The sequence below is a fragment of the Pavona decussata genome, unplaced genomic scaffold (genome assembly GCF_977016875.1).
Source record: "Pavona decussata unplaced genomic scaffold, jaPavDecu1.1 SCAFFOLD_155, whole genome shotgun sequence".
Classification (NCBI taxonomy): Eukaryota; Metazoa; Cnidaria; class Anthozoa; order Scleractinia; family Agariciidae; genus Pavona; species Pavona decussata.
In genome coordinates, this window is record NW_028145567.1 from 1982617 (window position 1) to 1998764 (window position 16148).

The window sequence follows — 16148 nt, forward strand, 5'->3', positions numbered from 1 at the left end:
CGCAACGAGAGCCCAGTAACCAAGTGGTAGAGCATTCGGCAGTTGTCAGTATAGACCATAAGTACGATTCCCGTTAGCCAATCACATTTCTTCTTTGCCCTTGCTCCGTTACTCGTAACAAGATGAAAATTAGAAAAAAAAAAAAAAAAAAAAGATGAAAATTAGACAAATCTTTTATTATTTAAATTATCGATTTGGTGAAAAAGTCGTTAACTTATTAATTGAATCGATCAATTAAGTTTAAAGTTGTTTTAAACGGGACAAACAGCGTTCGTAACAGTTAAAAAGCTTAAGAAATCGGTAAGCGCAATTGCCGCCCGATTCTACTAAATTAACTAGTGATACAAGTTGTCGCTAAAAGAGTGAGAGTAAGTGGATTCCAAATAGAAGACAAAAGAGAATAGAGAATAGCCTGTAGACTGCCTGTCATTAGACAGAGTAATGCTCACGATAAGAAATCTTCCAAAAAAGGAAAAAGGAAGAAAAATGCTGGAGATGCTGACATTGAGAAAACCAAAAACAAAGAAAGAAACATAACAGTGGGATCGGGGATAAAATCTTCGGCTCGGCAGCTGCGCATATTTTAATTTATTTTATTTTAACAGTCGATGGGCCTTGTTGGCTGACTCGTTTTAAAGATTTTAGATGCAGCGCACAAGGCCCATGGACTGTTAGCGGCGATATCCAAATGGATCTTTTGCACAAGATGGAGGCCATCTTGAATTGCGATGTATCAGTAGAATCACATTAATCTCTGTGGGGCGCCCATGAAGCAAAGCCTGTATCAGACAGAGAGTTTTTGGGTGGGATTCTGTGAATTTCTTGTTGAGAGTCCAAAAATATGGCACTTTTTGTAAAATTAGTAGATGAAACAAAAGCCACTCTCCATTGAGCATGTCCTTTCCGTGGTCAACTCTCATTTTGGTTACTCTGGTTTCTGCAAGAAAATTGGAGAGTTTTTTGGTCAAAAAGTAAGTAATTTAGTCTGCACTGCGGAATTCTGTGTGCTAAACCCAAGATGGCTTTGCCAATAAACATTCTGTCCCTAACAGATCTGGGCCCAGTTGCTGGAAGCATGGTTAGCGCTAACCCGGGTAAAATACCATGACAACCTATAGGTTTTAATACCTCTCAACCAATGGTTAGCACTAACCATGCTTCGAGCAGCTCAGCCCTGATGAATAGGGATATTGTAAGGTAGTAGCAGGGTAACTCATTCACGGAGCTAAATTCTCAAAAAAGCACAGCCTACACTCAGTTAAATTTGAAACTCGTGTAGCAGCCGATTCATCATTAATCTAGACTTGAAGAATGTTTAATACACGATTTGTAACCTTTGTGATTTAGGACCTTTTGCAGCGATTTCTAATAATTTCTAATTATAAATGAGTTTGGCTATTTTGAACTTCAAGGAGCACTGTCATGGAGATTTTGCTGCATTTTGACCAAAACTACTCAAATATTTATCGTAGAACTTTTTTTCTAACATGAAATTGTTCATAGAGCACCGGGAGGAAAATATCAACTGATTTCTTCGATGACGAACAAACTATAAACCTATTTTCAGCAATTTCTCCAAAATACACAGGAAGAACGTGAAAAAACTGGCCAATTTTTTCAAGTTGTAATCCATTTCCATCCAAGCCATCCTCAGCAAGAGATAACAAATACTAGCTTATCTTTACTTGTAGGGCAATTGTTAACAATACTGAACCACTATTTTAACATTTCTTATCGATACAAATATGTTTTTACGCTATTCAAAGGCACGCTAAAAGTTGGTGACACTGCCCCTTTAATAAAGTGTAAAATACAGAAGCACCAGGGGCAAAAAATACCGCAATTCTCATCCCTTGAGCCCGCACGTATTTTAAAATTGTTCCAACCGAAGACCAAAAGATCGTAGGCTCTGGGAACGAGGATGAAAATTACCCCGTACTCTAATAACGCCGTGCGCATGTTCGTTATGGTACTATACGAACTCGTCAATAAAATCTTATTCTCTAAATAATTAGAAAATGTTAAAGAAATTTTTAGCAATTACTTGGAGTTTAATCATAAGCTGTAGACCAAGAAATTAGAAATGTGCTATACTCGTTTCCTTTGTATATGACAGTGTATTTGCCAAAGAGGCTTTTCTTTCCAGAAAAGACATGCGTTTAAAAAGTTTGTCATATCTCCTTATTAACTTAGCTGTAAAATCAAACACGTTTTGACACACCATTGATGTTATTTTTAAGCCTGGTAACAGCTCCAGCCTAAATTCACAAGCCGGAGGATTGAAAATGAAGAGAACATTCACGGATCGAGGCCAAGGAGAAATCATCAATTGCAGTGTCAACCAGCAAAACGTTTTGTATAGATTTTCCCAGCTGACAACCTGGCTACGCGGAAACACTTCTCGTCGCCGTAAACTTTCGAAATTCTCTTTATCCGAGACCAAAGCTAAACACTCATTCTGACTCGATTCGCACGAAACTACTTACTCATGATGAAAAACGACAGATTCTAAAAATGGTTTATGCCCCACTTACATATTTCGCTATACTTAACTACCGCTCGCTAAACTACCTCTTTGCAAGTTTAGAACTTGAAAATAATATCATGAGAACTTCGCCGAAAACGTTCAACGTCTACAAGGAAAGTAATGAATATCTCTTGAAATCTGTAATTTGCTTGTGTGGATTTGGCTTGAGGTTCTGAACGTGATGAAAATACAGGTCCAGATGCTTCTAACCGCTCAGGAATATTGACACAATGCGAGAAAGAGTATATTAAAATTAATGGAATAGAACAGCTGGGTTTGGCTTCAGCATGAGTAAATTTAAACTGCAAATTCGACTCTTGTCATTATTTTTTAAATTCAAATGACAACTGCAAATTGGAAAAGGTAAAAAACGACAGAACATAGAATCCAAAGTTGCTAAATTCTCACGCTGCCGTATTTGCTCACGGTGATGACCTAAGTGATTCTGTTGTTCTTTCTGGACTTATAATGCAAAACACTCTGTTAGGTGGTTAGTTTTCTTTACTTGCCTTTGGAGTATTGCTGGTACATGCAGGCACCGAACAGTCAACTCACAATGCGTAGTTTTGCAGCCCTTGTTCTCAGCTCTTGTATTGCTCTAAGCCTCTGCTCTTCACCTAAGTCATCGAGCAATTTTACAGACGTTGCGCAAGGAAACGAAACTTGTCAAGAGGTGAGTGTATGATTCAAGCAATAGTTTGCGGTGAATTGTCCATGACAAGTTGCGTTTTCCGTTTTCCAGCATGTTTGTAATTTACTGTAATTTTTTTTTGTCTTGTCCCGCCTCGACTAGCTTTGTGGCTATTTGCGGGACAAGCCCTTTATGTACTCTGAATCTGTAAATAAATTGTTGTTGTTGTTGTTGTTGTTGTTGTTGATTACTTACTCTTGATATAATGTGAGGATCAGTATAATATGCACTTTGTTTGGGTTAATTTGGTTATTAACTTATTGGAGAAAGACAGTCATACTTGCTGATAAGACTTACTGATATTCATTATGTTGTCAGTTTTCTGAATGATCTGCAAGACAATTTTCTGAATGTATCTTTTGGGAGAAAGTTTTCTGGATGTATGTTTTTGGAGAAGTTTTCTGGATGTATATTTTGGGCGGCAGTTTTTGAATGTATACTTTGGGAGGTAGTTTTCTGAATGTATCCGTCGGGAGGCATTTTTTCTGAATGTATGATTTGGGCGGCAGTTTTCTCAATGTATCTTCCAGTAGGCGTTTGATGAGGGAGAACAAAGGTGGCACGATATTGCCAGTGAGTAATTCCACGATGACGTTTCCATATACCTTATTATGTTTTGTTGCTTATTCTAGTACTTGACGTATGAAGAATGTGTGAGGCAAGCAGTTGTTCTGAGCAGGAAATGTCGCAGGTCTAACAGCTCACGTCCAACCGCTGACAAGATTTGTGCCGAATTCGAACGCAAGTTGAAAAAAATCTGTGTCGCTCACTGTGCAAAGGGTTAGTGGTCAGGAAATCTGTATTAATTTGCAAGACAGTCTTAAGTTTGTTGTGTTAGGTCTAAGAAGTCGTAAGGGGTAATACTTGGACTGGTGCCGGGATTTTGGGTCATGACTTTCTGGAACCAAAATATGTCAACTCACGTACCTGTTTTCAGATCATGGGTGGCCAGATAATTTTTTTCAGTTTCAAGTCCGCTCTCTATCGATTGGAGGTAATTTTTAGTATAATTGCTGTAATGTGTTTATATCATTAATGATAAAGATTATAAAATCAAGATTTCAAAATCATGGAATTTTGAATAGCTATGGCCCGGTAATTTATCGGAAGTTAAAATCCATAACTGTTTTCTACCTAATGTATCTATGTTTTTATGCGTTAGATTGATTCGATTAAAAAAATCAACAACAAAAACAACAAAGCACATACACACACAAAACGTAGGAAATTGGATAGGATTTGGGCCAAGATATGTCTCCAAGAATACTGAGCTCTCAAGAAATGAATATTCTGTCTTCTGTTCCGGCGTCTGCAAATTCTGTTACGAGATTAATATAGCTCGCAGCCGCTGTCCGCATATTACAAACTCAATGTCTCATGTTACTTTTGTTCATGATCTCCTTTTTAGCATCTTGTCTGAAGTGTTTCGACAGGATGGAAAATGTCGTGGAAAGCTGTAAAAACTTTGCTAAGTTAGTCAACTGTGAACTCAATACTACGGTGAAGGAATGCGAAGAAATAAAAAATGCACTCAGCAAGTACTGTAGCAGTAAGCAGTGCCAAGGTGACTATAAACCTCTAGTACTCTAAATAGTTACACTGACACTTTCAGCTTATAGTTGTGTGACTGCATATGTTTGGGGTAATACCTTCCCAATTTTTCCATTGAGTTTTCGCGTCAGACGGCACACACGGCTAGTTTAGCCTGAGTGACTTTGTTCAAGATTATTTCCATGCATTATTTAGTTACCATAATTTATAATTAATTTATAACTTATTTGGACAGCAATAAACATTCAGGCCCATAGTTCGAGCTGCACAACCATTCCCTTCTAGATGTCGTGAATATAAATTGGAAATATGCTTGTATTTTCCAGTGTGTAAAGATCTTTACTGCCGAAACGGACGGAAGTGTGCCGGAGCCTCTTCTGGTTGGTGTAACTGTCCACCAGGATACGGTGGAGCCTTCTGTCAAAGAAGTGAGTGAACTATAATTTCTCGAGTCCCCTCAAGATGGCCTCCTAAAATAGTATATATCTACACTTGCAAACTAGTATCACTAAAGTAAACTCCTGGGGACACCTTATTTTCTTGTCTCGCGGTTTTTGGTTACGAAATTTCATGACAAGTTAGATACTTCCAATTGACCATCCGTTGTTTTTTGTCTCGCAGAGGCCCGTGCCACGACAAAAAAGCGTAGAATTGTTTTGGCAATATTTCTGATTCATACTTTATTATCTCAAGCTTGCATCTGTGACTTTTAAAACCTTCATGCCTTGTGAAAATAGCTTTGACCTCACATCTTTAAAGAAACAAGATGCCTGCTATACTGGCATTACGCGTGATGCTGGGGCTGATTCATTTATTCAACTGTATGCTTCGCCGATTGATAAAACTATCCTTGCTAATGGAATAGTTTGAGTCACGACGATCGCGTTACGTTGTTTCCCTTGTGTTACGCTACTCAGGGTTTCAAGGGAAATTGCGGGAATTCCATTGCGATAACGTAAGCTTCTCAATGACCTCTTTTCAGTCTCGCGTCGTGATCTAAGACTGTCAAACAAAGCACGATTCCTTCGCCAGGAATTTACCAATTTCCACCGTTTTAAATGTCGGGTGCTTCTTAGAAGTTATTCTTTCGATTTGCCGCTTCAAAATGGTGAAATTTCCGTTTGAAAACGGCACACTTGAGTCCAGAACATGTTAACAATATGGCGCCAAATTTAATCTGTTTTTAATAAATAGATCAAATGATGCGTTGACGTCACACAGGTGGGGTGAGTGGGTCCCCTCCCTCGCGATGTAAGCGACAAGAATGGAGTTTGATTCGCCTGCTTCTGCTGAAGACAATCAGAACAATACACCCCGAGTAGGAGAGGGGTTAGTTTAATGAATAAACAAGATGCCTGCTATACTGGCATTACGCGTGATGCTGGGGCTGATTCATTTATTCCAACTGTATGCTTCGCCGATTGATAAAACTATCCTTGCTAATGGAATAGTTTGAGTCACGACGATCGCGTTACGTTGTTTCCCTTGTGTTACGCGACTCAGACTATCAGCAGAAATTTGTGAAATTCCACTGCGATAACGTAAGCTTCTCAATGACCTCTTTTCAGTCTCGCGTCGTGGTCTAAGACTGTCAAACAAAGCACGATTCCTTCGCCATGAACTAACCAATTTCCACCGTTTTAAATGTCGAGTGCTTCTTAGAAGTTATTCTTTCGATTTGCCGCTTCAAAATGGTGAAATTTCTGTTTGAAAACGGCACACTTGAGTCCAGAACATGTTATAAACAATATGGCGCCACAATTTAATGCAGTTGTAATTAAGAAATCAAATGATGCGTTGACGTCACACAGGTAAGGGTGAGTGGGTTTCCTCCCTCGCGATATGAGCAACAAGAATGGATTTTGATTCGCCTGCTTTTGTTGAAGACGATCAGAACAATACATCCCGACTAGGAGAGGGGAGAGTTTAATGAATAAACAAGATGCCTGCTACACTGGCATTACGCGTGATGCTGGGGCTGATTCATTTATTCCAACTGTATGCTTCGCCGATTGATAAAACTATCCTTGCTAATGGAATAGTTTGAGTCACGACGATCGCGTTACGTTGTTTACCTTGTGTTACGCAACTCAGACTATTACCGGAAATCAGTGAAATTCCATTACGATAACGTAAGCTTCTCAATGACCTCTTTTCAGTCTCGCGTCGTGGTCTAAGACTGTCAAACAAAGCACGATTCCTTCGCCATGAACTCACCAATTTCCACCGTTTTAAATGTCGAGTGCTTCTTAGAAGTTATTCTTTCGATTTGCCGCTTCAAAATGGTGAAATTGCTGTTTGAAAACGGCACACTTGAGTCCAGAATATGTTATAAACAATATGGCGCCACAATTTAATGCAGTTTTAATGAAGAAATCAAATGATGCGTTGACGTCACACAGGTAAGGGTGAGTGGGTCCCCTCCCTAGCGATATAAGCGACTAAAATGGATTGTGATTGGCCTGCTGTTGTTAAAGACAATCAGAACAATACGTCCCGAGTAGGAGAGGGGAGAATTTAATGAATAAATTAATGTACCGATTTGTAGCTACGAGGAAGAAAAAAAAAACAAGATGCCTGCTATACTGGCATTACGCGAGATGCTGGGGCTGATTCATTTATTCCAACTGTATGCTTCGCCGATTGATAAAACTATCCTTGCTAATGGAATAGTTTGAGTCACGACGATCGCGTTACGTTGTTTCCCTTGTGTAACGCTACTCAGGATTTCAAGGAAAATTGCGGGAATTCCATTGCGATAACGTAAGCTTCTCAATGACCTCTTTTCAGTCTCGCGTCGTGGTCTAAGACTGTCAAACAAAGCACGATTCCTTCGCCAGGAACTCACCAATTTCCACCGTTTTAAATGTCGGGTGCTTCTTAGAAGTTATTCTTTCGATTTGCCGCTTCAAAATGGTGAAATTTCCGTTTGAAAATGGCACACTTGAGTCCACAACATGTTAACAATATGGAGCCAAATTTAATCTGTTTTTAATAAATAAATCAAATGATGCGTTGACGTCACACAGGTAGGGGTGAGTGGGTCCCCTCCCTCGCGATGTAAGCGACAAGAATGGATTCTGATTGGCCTGCTTCTGTTGAAGACAATCAGAACAATACACCCCGAGTAGGAGAGGGGTGAGTTTAATGAATAAATTAATGTACCGATTTGTAGCTACGAGGAAGAAAAAAAACAAGATGCCTATACTGGCATATACGCGAGATGCTGCGGCTGATTCATTTATTCCAACTGTATGCTTCGCCGATTGATAAAACTATCATTGCTAATGGAATATTTTGAGTCACGAAGATCGCGTTATGTTGTTTCCTTTGTGTTACGCTAAAGAGGATCTCACCGGAAATCTCGAAAATTCCATTAGGATAACGTAAGCTTCTCAATGACCTCTTTTCTGTCTCCCATCGTGGCTCGAGACTGTCAAACAAAGCACGATTCCTTCGCCAGGAACTCTCCAATTTCCACCGTTTTAGATGTCGAGTGCTTCTTGGAAGTTATTCTTTCGATTTACCGATTCAAAATGGTGAAATATCCGTTTGAAAACGGCACATTTGAGTCCACAACATGTCCACAACATATGGCGCCACAAATTTAATCCGTTTTTAATAAATATATCAAATGATGCGTTGACGTCACACAGGTAGGGGTGAGTGGGTCCCCTCCCTCGATATATAAGCGACAAGAATGGATTTTGATTGGCCTGCTTTTGTTGAAGACAATCAGAACAATACATCCCGAGTAGGAGAGGGGAGAGTTTAATGAACAAGATGCCTGCTATACTGGCATTACGCGAGATGCTGGGGCTGATTCATTTATTCCAACTGTATGCTTCGCCGATTGATAAGACTATCCTTGCTAATGGAATAGTTTGAGTCACGACGATCGCGTTACGTTGTTTCCCTTGTGTAACGCTACTCAGGGTTTCAAGGGAAATTGCGGGAATTCCATTGCGATAACGTAAGCTTCTCAATGACCTCTTTTCAGTCTCGCGTCGTGGTCTAAGACTGTCAAACAAAGCACGATTCCTTCGCCAGGAACTCACCAATTTCCACCGTTTTAAATGTCGGGTGCTTCTTAGAAGTTATTCGTTCGATTTGCCGCTTCAAAATGGTGAAATTTCCGTTTGAAAACGGCACACTTGAGTCCACAACATGTTAACAATATGGAGCCAAATTTAATCTGTTTTTAATAAATAGATCAAATGATGCGTTGACGTCACACAGGTAGGGGTGAGTGGGTCCCCTCCCTCGCGATGTAAGCGACAAGAATGGATTTTGATTGGCCTGCTTCTGTTGAAGACAATCAGAACAATACACCCCGAGTAGGAGAGGGGTGAGTTTAATGAACAAGATGCCTGCTATACTGGCATTACGCGAGATGCTGGGGCTGATTCATTTATTCCAACTGTATGCTTCGCCGATTGATAAAACTATCCTTGCTAATGGAATAGTTTGAGTCACGACGATCGCGTTACGTTGTTTTCCGTGTGTTACGCGACTCAGACTATCAGCGGAAATTTGTCAAATTCCATTACGATAACGTAAGCTTCTCAATGACCTCTTTTCAGTCTCGCGTCGTGGTCTAAGACTGTCAAACAAAGCACGATTCCTTCACTAAGAACTCACCAATTTCCACCGTTTTACGTGTCGGGTGCTTCTTAGAAGTTATTCTTTCGATTTGCCGCTTCAAAATGGTGAAATTTCCCTTTGAAAACGGCACACTTGAGTCCAGAACATGTTAAAACAATATGGCGCGACTTAATCCGTCTTTAATAAATATATCAAATGATGCATTGACGTCACACAGGTAGGGGTGAGTGGGTCCCCTCCCTCGCAATATAAGCGACAAGAATGGATTTTGATTGGCCTGCTTTTGTTGAAGACAATCAAAACAATACATCCCGAGTAGGAGAGCGGAGAGTTTAATGAATAAATTAATGTACCGATTTGTGTATACGACGAAGAAAAAACAAGATGCCTGCTACACTGGCATTACGCGTGATGCTGGGGCTCATTCATTTATTCCAACTGTATGCTTCGCCGATTGATAAATCTATCCTTGCTAATGGAATAGTTTGAGTCACGACGATCGCGTTACGTTGTTTTCCTTGCGTTACGCGACTCAGACTTTCACCGGAAATGTGTGGAATTCCATTACGATAACGTAAGCTTCTCAATGACCTCTTTTTAGTCTCGCGTCGTTGTCAAGGACTGTCAAACAAAGCACGATTCCTTCGCCATGAACTCACCAATTTCTACCGTTTTAAATGTCGAGTGCTTCTTAGAAGTTATTCTTTTGATTTGCCGCTTCAAAATGGTGAAATTTCCGTTTGAAAACGGCACACTTGAGTCCAGAACATGTTATAAACAATATGGTGCCAAATTTAATCCGTTTTTAATAAATAGATCAAATGATGCGTTGACGTCACACAGGTAGGGGTGAGTGGGTCCCCTCCCTCGCGATGTAGGCGACAAGAATGGATTTTGATTGGCCTGCTTCTGTTGAAGACAATCAGAACAATACACCCCGAGTAGGAGAGGGGTGAGTTTAATGAATAAATTAATGTACCGATTTGAAGCTACGACGAAGAAAAAGAAATCGTCCCGTTTTTAGACACGGTATGCCCCCTCAGGGCATCCCGCGTAAAAAAAGAAATCGACCCGTTTTAAGACACGGTATGCCCCTTCAGGGCATCCCGCGTAATAAATTAATGTACCGATTTGTAGCTACTACGAAGAAAAAAAAAAAGGAATCGACCCGTTTTAAGACACGGTATGCCCCCTCAGGGCATCCCGCGTAACAAGATGCCTGCTATACTGGCATTACGCGTGATGCCCGGACTGATTCATTTATTCCAACTGTATGCTTCGCCGATTGATAAAACTATCCTTGCTAATGGAATAGTTTGAGTCACGACGATCGCGTTACGTTGTTCCCCTTGTGTTACGTTACTCAGGTTTTCAAGGGAAATTGCGGGAATTCCATTGCGATAACGTAAGCTTCTCAATGACCTCTTCTCTGTCTGCAGTCGTGGACTAAGACTGTCAAAGAAAGCACGATTCCTTCGCCAGGAACTCTCCAATTTCCACCGTTTTAGATGTCGAGTGCTTCTTAGAAGTTATTCTTTCGATTTACTGCTTCAAAATGGTGAAATTTCCGTTTGAAAACGGCACACTTGAGTCCAGAACATGTTAACAATATGGCTCCACAATTTAATGCAGTTTTAATGAAGAAATCAAATGATGCGTTGACGTAACACAGGTAAGGGTGAGTGGGTCCCCTCCCTAGCGATAAGAATGGATTTTGATTGGCCTGCCTTTGTTAAAGACAATCAGAACAATACATCCCGAGTAGGAGAGGGGTGAGTTTAATGAATAAATTAATGTACCGATTTGTACCGATCGCGTTACGTTGTTCCCCTTGTGTTACGTTACTCAGGTTTTCAAGGGAAATTGCGGGAATTCCATTGCGATAACGTAAGCTTCTCAATGACCTCTTCTCTGTCTGCAGTCGTGGACTAAGACTGTCAAAGAAAGCACGATTCCTTCGCCAGGAACTCTCCAATTTCCACCGTTTTAGATGTCGAGTGCTTCTTAGAAGTTATTCTTTCGATTTGCCGCCTCAAAATGGTGAAATTTCCGTTTGAAAACGGCACACTTGAGTCCAGAACATGTTAACAATATGGCTCCACAATTTAATGCAGTTTTAATGAAGAAATCAAATGATGCGTTGACGTCACACAGGTAAGGGTGAGTGGGTCCCCTCCCTAGCGATAAGAATGGATTTTAATTGGCCTGCCTTTGTTAAAGACAATCAGAACAATACATCCCGAGTAGGAGAGGGGTGAGTTTAATGAATAAATTAATGTACCGATTTGTAGCTACGAGGAAGAAAAAAAAAAAAAAAAAAAGAAAGAAATCGACCCGTTTTTAGACACGGTATGCCCCTTCAGGGCATCCCGCGTAAAAAGAAATCGACCCGTTTTTAGACACGGTATGCCCCTTCAGGGCATCCCGCGTAATTAATGTACCGATTTGTGACTACGAGGAAGAAAAAAAAAAAAAAAAGAAATCGACCCGTTTTTAGACACGGTATGCCCCCTCAGGGCATCCCGCGTAATTAATGTACCGATTTGTAGCTACGAGGAAGAAAAAAAAAAAAAGAAATCGATCCGTTTTTAGACACGGTATGCCCCTTCAGGGCATCCCGCGTAAAAATATTATAGGGCTGCTCAGCAGGTATTTCCAATATCGGGCGCTTTGTTCCTTTTACTTGTATACTGAATTGTTCAGACAGTCTTTGTCCCAAATTGGTTATGTCTAATGTGTTATTTACAACACAAATTGAAACAAGATGAAACGCGAGACAACCGCTGTTAATTTTAGTGTTTTTGTTCCATGTATTGGCGCCACAGAAAATTGAAATAGCCTGACATCATTCTCGACTCCAGAGTCTTCCGACTTGAATGCGTCAATCAAGCACAAAGGGAAGAGCTCTGGGGTCCAGAACGGCCTAAGATTTCCTTTGAGCGTGCGCAGATTTCTTAAGCTTTATTGATCAGCGCGCGCGTGCGATTATACAAGTCATGATAGGAAGCCACCTTAAAAATGGTGAAGGCAAAATTTCAGGCCAGAAAGCTAAGTTTGGGCAATGAAGCAAGTAAGCACACTTTGTTTCGTAGCTCTCGAGGTTATGAAGGGCGACTAATTTCTGCGCGTCTGTCCTGTTTATATTTAAACGTCACATTTTGGTTTTTTGTTTGTTTAAAGATAAATGCGCAAAAACTCCCTGTAAAAATGGAGGAACCTGTATTGGCGAAAACAATTGCAAGTGCCCACTCCGTTATTCTGGCCCCGACTGCTCTGTCATAAAAAACAAACTGGGAACCAAAGAGAACCCGTCTACAAATGCTCAGGCGATCCTCGACGCCGGGGATAGTAAGGGCAGCGGCATGTATTGGATCCAGTCCCCTGGAGAAGCAGCACCGGCTAAAACGTACTGTGACATGAGCTTTGCTGACGGAGCATGGATGCTAGCTAGTTATGGCTACGTTTACGCATCGGGATTTAATGCTAATAACAAGGGGATACCCAACATGAATAATCCTCTCGGTTACAACTGGTCCCCCACCAATCGCAGCTACACCAATGGTCTCATTAATCTCCCGCATGGCGCAGTTAAAATGGCCAACAATGCCCGTTATATGATCATGGCTGCAGGCAACAACCCCGCCACAGGGGGAATTGATAAATATGCTTATGTGTATCGTATTTCCCTAAAAAACAAACCTTACAACATCACCTTTGCAAATCACAACCGCCTTAATGGCGGACAGCCGGGTCGTATGCACATCGCTAACTTCATTGTCGAAGCATTAAAAGGCGAGAATGGGACATTTTCCAGATATACCTTGGGAGAGTCCCTGGGGGTGACATGGTCCGACACTTTCCCTACTGGTTACGGTTTTAATGAACGGAATGCTCATTATTCAAGCTTTGCCAAGGGTCCTTTTTTCCCAAGTGTCCATTCAGGGTCTGGTCGAGGACATGCTGGCTGCACCGCTACAAATTATGTGCCCGATGTGCCAGGTGGGTGCCCTAACTACACTCACCGCGGGTGGTACACTGCCAACAGCTATGGGAAAACGGGGCAAACCTCCATTTGGTTTAAATAAGGGGGCATTTTTCCAGAGGTGCAACTAAGTGTTTGAAAAAAGAGTTTGTAGCAGAAGCATATATATCTTCTAGTCAGTGTTTATCGTTTAATCGGACGAGACTGCATTGTATAACTTTTAGGTAAGGTGAGCGGTTTGCTTTCAGTAATGCACCGACGTTATTGGGTCAAACATTAAGGGATTTCAGTCAATTAAGACAAGGATAAATTACTAAGTTTAAGTTCTAAGTTGATGTTTTTTTTTTGTCAGAAGCCAGGAATTGTAATCTGCTTTGGTAGATTAGTGAGAATAAATATGCTGTTTTAATGTACCGCCGACATGATTGAATGCCGAACGACCCTTAAGTCCTGGTCAAACGGCGCATGATAGTCGATGATAGTCAAAACTATCATCCACTATTATCAACTATCAAACGGGTGGTCAAACGGCTCAAAGAATCTCGTGATAGCTGACGATAGTTTACCGTGAACCTCTAGTGTCAGGTACCTGCCGAGTGTCAGCATCGCAAACAAAACTTCATAGAGATGAATTTTTTCGCGGGGAAAGAAAGCAGCCGCCTACTTCGTTTTCCTTCAGTTGTTGGAAGAAGCAACTGAAAATTAATCTTGAGAGCGCTGGTGGAGAAAACATCTGACCGAAGAACTATCATCAACTATCATGCGCGTGGTCAAACGGGAAAAACTATCATCAACTATCATGAAGAATTTGAACACGCTCAGAGTGAATGATAGTTGATGATAGCGCATGATAGCTGGTGGTCAAACGAGCGCGCGCGCTTTAACTATCATCGACTATCATCAACTACCATTGACTATCATGCGCCGTTTGACCAGGGCTTTAAATGAACCATTTTACTTGATTTATCCCGAAAAGTAAACGAGAAAGATGTAACGGGACATATTTTCGAGTTGCTTTGAACCTCATTATTCATCACTCATCATTCATATGCAAACAAAACTAATTCTCATATGAAAGGCTTTGCACTTAGCCTCGCGTTCATAATCAGGTTCACAGGAACTCAGAAATGATCTATTTTCATCGCGCCAGGTCGTCCCGTTGGGACAGGTTTTTTCTTTGCCACGCCAGTCATTTGTGTCACCATTTTTCTATATTCCTCACGCCGTTGGACACTGTTGACATTGCTGATTCTAGGAGGACACAGGTGACTCATGGCCATTTCAGTACTGGGTAACGGACATACTATAACAAGCTCGCAACAAGAGCCCAGTAGCCAAGTGGTAGAGAATTCAGCAGGTGTCAGTATAGACCATAAGTGCGATTCCCGTTAGCAAATCACACTTCTTCTTTGCCCTTGCTCCGTTACTCGTAACTACTGAGTACTGAAAGTCACACCTTTCATTATTTAAATTATCGATTTGGTGAAAGAGTCATTAACTTATTAACTCGATCAATCAAGTTTAAAGTTGTTTTTAACGGGACAAAAAACGTTAGCAACAGTTAAAAAACCTAATAAATCGCTACTAAATTAACTATTAATACAAGTTGCGCTAAACTGAGAGTGAACATTTATGTCTGTTTGGTGCTAAAAACTTAAGTGGATTCCAGATTAAAGACAGGGAATAGAGAATAGCCTGCCCGTAGGGTAATGCTCACGATAAGAAATCTTCCAAAAAAAAAAAAATGCTCGAGATGCTGACATTGAGAAAGCCAAAAACAGAAAAAAAAAAAACAACGTAACACTGGGATTGGGAATAAAATCTCCGGCTCGGCAGCTGCACTTATTTTAATTTATTGTAACAGGCGATGGGCCTTGTTCGCTGACTCGTTTTAAAGATTTTAGATGCAGCGCACAAGGCCCATGGACTGTTACCGGCGATACCCGAATGGATGTTTTGCACAAACTGGAGGCCATCTTGAATCGCAATGCTTCAGTAAAATCTCTGCGGGGCGCCCATGGAGCAAAGCCTGTATCAGACAGAGATTTTTTGGGTGGGAATCTGTGAATTTCTTGGTGAGAGTCCAAAAATATGGCACTTTTGTAAAATTAGTAGATAAAACAAAAGCCACTCTCCACTGAGCACGTCCTTTCAGTCCGTGATAAACTCTCATTTCGGTTACTCTACTAAAATATTGGATCATGACATTCAAGACTTGTGATCAAATCCTTCGAAATTCAGCCTTTTGGCAATACGGAGCCACCGAATCGGTCGTGTATATATTTAAACTGGACAAGTTTGGAGCGTTTTTCTGACTTTTTGTCCAACAAAACCCTCACTTAGGTTCTTGTTTATTAAATTTTCCGCTTAAGTGACGTTAAAAATATCTCAGACGTTGTCACACCTATAAGACTTAAGAAAAAAATCTGATAGATTTTCCTCTTCAACCCAGGAATTGTTTTATTGTGGATACCTTTACACCAGTGGAATGACACTTCATCTAAAATAACAAGATTTGTTTCAGTTTGCTGTCCCAAACAGCTCTAATGAATAGGGATATTGTAAGGTAGTAGCAGGGTGACTCATTCACGGAGCTAAATTCTCAAGAAAGCACAGGCTACACTCAGTTTAATTTGAAACTCGTGTAGCAGCCGATTCATCATTAATCTAGACTTGAAGAATGTTAAATGAACGATTTTTAATCTACGTGATTTACTGAGGACCTTTTGCAGCGATTTCTAATGTTTTTAAAATGAGTTTTGCCATTTTGAACTTAATAAAGTGTAAAATAC

At 40.7% G+C, this 16148-nt stretch overlaps 1 protein-coding gene across 1 annotated transcript; it reads left to right on the forward strand.

Moving 5' to 3' along the window:
* The first annotated feature begins 2503 nt into the window (after nt 1–2503).
* On the forward strand, nt 2504–13769 carry LOC146465810 (uncharacterized). Its single transcript, XM_085128098.1, has 5 exons — nt 2504–3200; nt 3851–3998; nt 4627–4782; nt 5096–5197; nt 12555–13769. Exons 1-5 carry the CDS (start codon nt 3057–3059, stop codon nt 13457–13459), a joined length of 1455 nt encoding a protein of 484 aa, XP_084984224.1. The 5' UTR covers nt 2504–3056; the 3' UTR covers nt 13460–13769.
* The last annotated feature ends 2379 nt before the right edge of the window (nt 13770–16148 follow it).

Coding starts and splice junctions, on each gene's coding strand:
- LOC146465810 (XM_085128098.1), top strand. CDS start 3,057: ATGCAGGCACCGAACAGTCAACTCACAATGCGTAGTTTTGCAGCCCTT. Junction 4,783..5,095: donor TAGCAGTAAGCAGTGCCAAG/GTGACTATAAAC, acceptor TGTATTTTCCAG/TGTGTAAAGATCTTTACTGC. Junction 5,198..12,554: donor TGGAGCCTTCTGTCAAAGAA/GTGAGTGAACTA, acceptor GTTTGTTTAAAG/ATAAATGCGCAAAAACTCCC.